We start from the raw sequence: 7,647 nt of genomic DNA, 5'->3' as shown, positions 1-7,647 counted from the left end.
CATACCCACCCCATCACTCTGTGCTGTGAAATCCATGAAAGCCTGCAAGTCAACACCAATTTTTGCTAAAGACTCCAAAACTGCACTGCAGCCAATTGCCTGGAATCCCTGCTAACCTGCTGAGATCACCCATAAACCCTTAGTCTGTTCCTCAGTGTAGAACTGGACTGTATCACATCTTCCTACTACTGATTGTAGTTTTGAAAAAGCAGGGCTAAACATGGGTTATACACTTCCGGTAACAGAAATCCATGAGCCACAAGTGATCACTCACCAACACAAGAAACAGCATCCCCTAACAAAACTGCAGTTACTCAATCCACGTTTTTTCTTTAATTGTAGAGTACGTTTCATGCCTGAGGCTCAGGTGCACTTCAGAAGAAATTCCTTTTCAGGCTGGTAACACTAACACAAGAGGATGCTGAAGCAGAAGCAGGCAGCTACGCCACCTGCGCAAGCGCCCCCTTCTCTGCGGGACAGACGCTGGGGAAGGGAGCTGCTCTCGGCGGTTAGCTGCGTCGAACTACCTGAGTACGCAAAGAAAACGCAGCACAAGACCATCGGCATAATTTCTGAATCTGGACTATGACGTCCAGCACATCACCAGGACTCTTCAGTACAAGCCAGAGTTGTGTCTGTCAAACACTTGACAAACAACTTCAAAAGGAAGACATTCTGCATAAATTCTTGAGCTCTGCATGCAATTACAAGGTGCTTTCAAGGCTAAAAAATAGCCGCTTTATTGTTTGGCACAACCAGAGAACCCTTTGTTTGTCCTTAATGGCCATCAATAAAAAAATTGCTAAAGGAAGACAGCAGATCAAATTGGCTACCGAACTGTGCCCGTATGAGAGCTCCATCAGGCAGTCCCGACGGCCTGCCTGAGCCACAACACTCCTCTGTCTGAAACAAAAAGGAAGCGGTAGGAAAATGCTCCAACTTACAAGACAATTCCGAGCACACTGCACATGCACTGAGCCTAAATCTTTGTTTAGGGGAAGTAACAGACTAGTAAAATTACTCCTAAGAAGGTTCTATGTTTTGAAGAAAAAACTCTGTCAGTCATGGGAATAATTAAAATCAGAAAGAAAACACGTAAGACAAAGCCAGTCACCGATGACACTTTTTAATTTGATATGGTCAGACTTTTTCAAAGTAACTTGTAAAACCAACAGAGTAAGACAGAACTAGAGGACAGGCAAGTTTCATATATACAGTCATTCAAAAGTAATAGCATAAAAGCATATCTCAAATAGTAGTGACAGAAGCATGGAAGCATACAAAGAATAATCTTTTTTAGAACATTATTAGAATTTTATTATATTATGTTCTTAACTGTTAAAAGGATCTGTAGCATGTTTTTTACTGCTTGATTCTAATTCACCAACTTCTCCTCAGAATGAATTGTGATAAAAAAAAAAAAGCCACTTTTCTGTTTGTAAACAACAAAACCACCTGCTTTTGTTTTTCCAGACATTACTGAAGTGGTACAGCAGAGTTAACACTAATGCTCTATTCTTTAACATTAAATTAAAAAACAAACAAAAAAAAACCCCAAAAACAGGCAAAGGGGAAAAAAAAAACAGACCAAGTCAGTGTAATCATTCAGTTGGATTCTGGATGACAATCAGGAAGTAGTCTTTATCTGGAGGAAAAAAAGAATAAGTTATTCTTTCATTGCTGGTATTTTTTCACAGCAACAGTAAATTTCAACATTTTTTTCACATCTCACTGACACACTGAGGGAACTATAGAGACCTGACATTCATCCTCAATGAGCAAAACATGCTTGGCATGTCAGGTCACTTGTTTTTATGAGCGTTACTGAGACAAAGGCTCAGCTCCAGAAACTGCATGCTCCCAGGTCAACTGAATTTAACTCAGTTTGTGCCTAGGAACTAACAGTAACCTCTCCCTCAGGCAGACTGCTGGGCTGCAGTGGCTGTAGCTGCATTTTTTCTGGACCAATGCTTACTCCTCTCTTTTCATCCTTCACATGGAAATCAGAGGCTGCCTCAGCACAAGCCCCCAAGCCTGTCTTAAGATCTGCCTTGACCAGTCCCTGCAGAGCAGTCTGCTGCAACTGCAACCCTCCGCTCTCCCTGCCCCTCCACCAGCACGATCCCACCACAGAGCCAGTGCAGCATGAAGGAACAAAGGTGAGTTCCTGCCACATCAGTGAACCGCACTCATCTCACTGCTTCCCGTTTCATAATTCGATGAAACGTTGAAGATGTTTCCTGAAAAGAAGGTCACTGCTGCTACATTCTACCACTCATGATTACAGCTACAATATGCTCTGTTGCTTTTCTCTGAACTGACAAATCTGTTAGACTGCTTTGCTTTATCACTTGGTCTACAGGGCTGAACCGAAACCGCTCTCAAACCAGATTCCTTTACCAACTCTTGTGGTTTTATACGGGAAAACACAAAGCACGAGAGGCAGCAAGACACTCTCAAACACTGTTTAACACTTTCTGCTTCAATGAACATGAAATGAGGAAAGTGATTTCCCACATTCAAACATAAAAAAGTGAACTTAGGTCAATGATAAAAGCTTTCGACTGAAGAAAGTAAAACAGCTTCTTGGAAAATAAAAGATTATGTAATATGAATAAAGCAGCAGGCAGAACTTTTCTCTCAGGCTGACAGCATCAATCACATGAGAAAAGAATTCTGCTGGATTCCCTGACGCCTGCTTTCACCCCACTCACTATTACCTGGTGCAACCATGATTTCATTTTTCTTGGAGCGGATCCGCAGGAAGGTGAGGTCATTCTGGGGATCAATGTCTCGCACAGTGCTCCTTGCCTTCATGATGAAGCTGTGCATGAGGCCTGCATACTGAATCGTTGTCGAGTTGTCCATTGTACTTTTGATAGGAATACCTGCAAGGAACAGGGGACAGCAAGGGTGGGTGAAAAACTCCAGAACTAATTCTGCCTTGAGCATCACCAGGTTCAGCTGGGCTGGCTATTTAACCTAAGCAGGTGGTGTCGCTACAGCAGGATTAGAAACATTCTTTTGAAGGCTTAAAAGAACAACATGAACAGAAATAAGATGTGAAAAAGCTAAGATCTGGAACCACACGCATAGCTGAGAACAACTGTTCACTGCTAGTAGCATCAGTGCTTTACTTTTGCTTTTTCATTTATTTCTGACATTTAGAAACAAAAATAAATAACAACAAAACCAAGCATTTGAGGGGGGAGAGAGGAAATACCAATCTTTCAATTTTTTTCCTCTGACTGGGGACAGCTTTTCCTTTCAGAAAGGCTCCTGAACATCACAGTTAAATGATATTCAAGCAAGCTAGGCTGGGACCAGCGCTGCTTATAGAGGGCACAGCTGCTGCACCATACAGTGGCAAAACTGAGGCTCCAACGCTTAGCTGCACGGGCTGATGCAGACTGCGAGGTCCCTGGTTTCAGTTCCAGTGCACCAGCCAAGAGAGCACACACACTCCTTGGCCAGAGCTTGCCCTCCCTTATACTTCCACCACCCAGCAGACATGTTTTCTCACAGAAAGCCAGCCAAAATTCAGCTCACATGTCAGAGCAACACAGCAGCCAACTACTAACACTGGCACGGCAGAAAAACTGCTGCAGGTGTATGTACAGAGAAGCACAGATTCAGCCTACAGAGCACAATCCATTATTCACTGCCATGAACAAGCAGCGAGCAGGAACACAAGCTGCATACAAGTATGCAGTGATCTGATCTTCCATAGATTCATATATAGCTATCTGTCACCTTTCCTAAGGATGTCACCTTCTTAAGAAGCTGGGCTGCTCACGGTGTATTTAGAGTGCTCTGAACAAGTCTGCTCCGTTGGACCCTTCAATCACTCCGAAAAGAGACAACTAGCTTGTGAGTCTCGTGAGGCCATGAGCACGAGATGGCTGCTAAGCTACCCGAGTCTGCCAAGACAGCAGCATTCCGGACATGCACAGCAGCAAGATTTCAGATGTCATGAGAGGTTTTAGTGCTACTGATAAAGGTTTTGACAGAACACAGTCTCAAGCACTGGCATAATTCAAATACTTCCAAGCTTTTGCAATTCGTTTTACTTAATTTATTTTTTTAAATAATAAAGTGAGCTTGCAGAACAGCAGAAATGGGAATCCAGTTTTCTCTTGTACAAGTCAAACTGTTGTCTATCTGCTTTGGCTACAGGAAAACCTTTGCTAAAGACAGACTGTAATTTAAATGCAAGTAGCACAATCAGTGGTCCCTAAAGTGCGTGTTTAGAGTAAGTTATAGCTCAGAAAAATGAGACAGTACCTTCAGAATTAACAACAATGATCCCCTGCACTCCTTTTTGGCTCTGAATTCGCTTCAGCGTTTCTTCCACCTCAGCCTGCAAACAGAGAAAGCACAAATCAATAGAAGACCACAGCTGCTATTTGCCTTCCACTAAAGCTCTGTAATCATGTGTCTGAAAATAAAGCTGTACAAAGATGATTCAAACAAACTACCCACACCGTTATATACAGCAAAGTGACTGTCCTTGGGTACTACCTTTTCTGCATGACCTTTTCAGTTGCTCTCCATTGATTTTCACTCTTTACTCATCTGTGATTATAATCTTGTGGAAACTTGGAAGTCTCCTCAAATCTTTCCCTCTCTCCTCCTCCCCAACCTCCCACGTCAGATCCTTACTGTAACCTTGCAACTGGAAGACTGCTTAGTCAGACTACTACAATTTAGATGTTGAGCAAAAATCACGTATAAAAATATGCATGGAATTTATGAAAAAAGTAGAAAATTATACATTCTGGGTGCAAGGCTACCTTCCCTTTTATCAAATGACTGCTAAAAGCAATTGCAAATAAGAAAAGTGAGGGAAACACCAATTAGAACACGCTATTTATTTATAATTATGATCTGTGCTGGGATAGCTACAAGATTATAACCACTAAAAACAATTTACAACTTTGAAAAATCAACTTAAAAAAAAAGAAAAAATGCAAAATGAAGGCCAAGGTAAGTAGTCCCTCTGCCTTCTCTGTAAAAATCACCATAAACTTCAGAAGAGCTTTCAAACCCTTCTGCGCAATTCCCATTGCTCCGAGACACCAGCCAAAATTTAGCTATGGGTTCTCTAATAGGATCATAAAACCTCAGCACCTGAGCTGTTTTCCACAGCTTGGTGAGTATCTGGCAATTTTTTACTCCCATTAACGGAAACAGAGACATGCAGCATCTTTCAGATCCTGCAAGACAGTGTCCTACAGAAACCACCTGAACTGAGGGAAGGCGAGACCCAGATGGGGTGTTTGGCAAAGCGGACCGCGCTGCTCAGGTGCTGCAAATAACCCCCTCTCCACTTCCACCCTGCAGCACGTGGGCACGGTCCTGTTACAAGCCCTGTTCCCTAGGAAGCAGACTTGTGCTAACAAAACATGGCCTCAACCTCAGAACTACCAGCAGACTTTCTGCAGAGTGCCGTTAGTGTAAGTGGCTTGGAGGAACACAAGCTGTTGCCAATAAGAGATGATTCCAGAACCATCACTGGTATTTATGAAGTAGTTTTTTGTCTTATCCAGCACAGAAAAATTCAGTCGTTTCAACAAAGCTCTGGATTATTTCTGAATGCTGGACTATTTTCCAATGGAAGACAAGAAAAGTGAAACAAAGAACAAGGTACAAGGTGTAAAAATGCTGAGAGAAACATGGTGGCACACTGTTAAGTCTGAAATAATTTCCTGACTTCTTACAAGCATTTCAGTCCTGATGCATTAAATACTTTCCTTCACTGGACCTTAAGAAACCTATTTGGATGCAAAGAAGCATCCATATGGAACAACAGCATTTTCAAATTTCTTCTAACAACCAACAGATAATCTAAGTCACAAGGTGCGGTGATCTGTTCTAGCAGTTCACTGCTGGTGGCACGGGAGGGTCTTGCTCCTCCTGCTCTTACTCCCTGACACCCACGTACCACTTGGCACACGCCACCTCTGGTGCTTGTCCAACACCTCCGCAAGTCAGTTCAGCTCACCAAAGCAGAAAAAATATTACTGAGAAAAAAGTTGTAGATTTAACTCGTGAAATGGACAAAAAAGGCTGAATAACTACAAGAGACAGTACAGGGAGGAGAGATGCGCTTCGGTAAATGAACATAAACGCTGCGCCACCACCGATCCGCACATCTATGACGCCTGTTGCCCACCTAGCAGCAGCCTTCATCCCCCGGCCTCACCCGGAAAGCGTTAGCCCCCACGCTCGCCTGAACCCCCGCCACCGCCTGACTGGACCGCTGCACCCTCCAGCTGCGGCTCAGGCCGGAATTTGCTTCTTTAGACGTTCCCCCACGTTTTGATCCCCAAGCGTACAAACACGCGCCAGCCACCAACAGCTGCACAGCCAGCCGCCCCCCGCACAACGGCACGGCCCCGGGCCCCGGCACAGCGGCCCAACCCGGCGGTTACGAGGATCCAGAGGGGTCAAACCGCCCGGCCTGGCCCCGCTCGCGCTCGGCGCAGGAGGCCGGTCCCGACCCCCCGCCCCAGCTTCCCCCGGCCTGCCCCTGCCGCGGGGCGGGCGCTGCCCGGGGCCGAGCTCGGCCGCTCCGCTCGCCGGGCCCCCGGAGCGAGGCACAGGGGCCCAGGGCGGCGCTGAGGGGCGCGCCACCCCCAGGCCCTGCGGAACGGAGCGGGCCCGGGCCCCCGGCACCCACCATCTCGAGCCGCCGCCTCTCCGCCCGGCCACGCCCCGCGCCGCCTGCCCCGGAAGCACTTGTGTCCCGGAAGCACTTGTGCCCGGCGGGGCGGGACCCGGCGCTGCCGCTGTGGAGCCCGACCCGGTGCGCCTCAGGGCGGGCCCGCCGCTGCCCCCGGAACAAACCCTTCGCTGGGACCCAGCAGACACGGCCAGTGTCTCCTCCCGTGGGCCTGCGCAGCGCTGCAACCCAGTTACAGTCAATTCTGCCCGCCGGCCCAGCAGTCCGGGTCAAGCCTTGGCCGCAGCAGGCGGTTCCGGCACAGGTCGGTTCCGCTGCTGGGCACCGCCGGGGCGGCGGGACGGGCCCGGTAGCCGCCGTGCCCAGCTGCCCCCGGCGCCGAAACCAAACCGAGTTTTGTGTGAATAAGCGCGTCCTGCGTGTGAGTCCCACCGCGCACAAACCCACCGCTGTCCCCACCCACAACCGCATAGTAGAAGAAAAGAGCAAGGAGCTAACACGGTGGCGGCACCCAGTTGTGTATTTATCATGCATCGTGCTGTGATTCCTTCTTGGGTGTTTTGCTTTTTTTTTTTTTTTTTAATACTTCAAATGTATGTGAAATACAGAATCACAGCTGTACTACAAACTACCCCAAGCAGCGTCAGTTTTGGGGTGTACACAACTTCCCAGCAAGCTTTTAAGTGATTTCAATGCAAAGCATGAAGGAAGCAGCAACTCAAAACTAACCTCCCTTGCTACGGGAAAAGGGCAATTGTTACTGCATGTATTTACCTGGCATAGAAAAGCATACTTGGGATTTGCTGCCAACACAACTGCATTAACCCAGCCCGTGTGAACAGCTGAGAAAGTGAGCAGAGTGAAAGCAGGGCTGCAGCAAGGAAGATTGCCCTCAGTGGAGGAGGATCAGTTCAGGGAACATTTGAACAAAGCGTGAGACCTGATGGGATGTGCCCATGATG

General features: G+C 46.8%; 1 protein-coding gene across 1 annotated transcript; it reads right to left on the bottom strand.

Annotated features, from left to right (window-relative positions):
• Window positions 1-1,113: 1,113 nt before the first annotated feature.
• On the bottom strand, window positions 1,114-7,171 carry DYNLRB1 (dynein light chain roadblock-type 1). The gene is made up of 4 exons (XM_040608406.1): window positions 6,683-7,171; window positions 4,285-4,360; window positions 2,721-2,888; window positions 1,114-1,645 (listed from the first exon to the last, which is right to left on the bottom strand). Exons 1-4 carry the CDS (start codon window positions 7,154-7,156, stop codon window positions 1,602-1,604), a joined length of 762 nt encoding a protein of 253 aa, XP_040464340.1. The 5' UTR covers window positions 7,157-7,171; the 3' UTR covers window positions 1,114-1,601.
• Between the last annotated feature and the right edge of the window lie 476 nt (window positions 7,172-7,647).

Source organism: Falco naumanni, chromosome 10 (genome assembly GCF_017639655.2).
Source record: "Falco naumanni isolate bFalNau1 chromosome 10, bFalNau1.pat, whole genome shotgun sequence".
Taxonomy (NCBI): Eukaryota; Metazoa; Chordata; class Aves; order Falconiformes; family Falconidae; genus Falco; species Falco naumanni.
The sequence above is the reverse complement of the archived record's forward strand: the minus strand, read 5'-3'. Positions and strand labels throughout refer to the sequence as shown.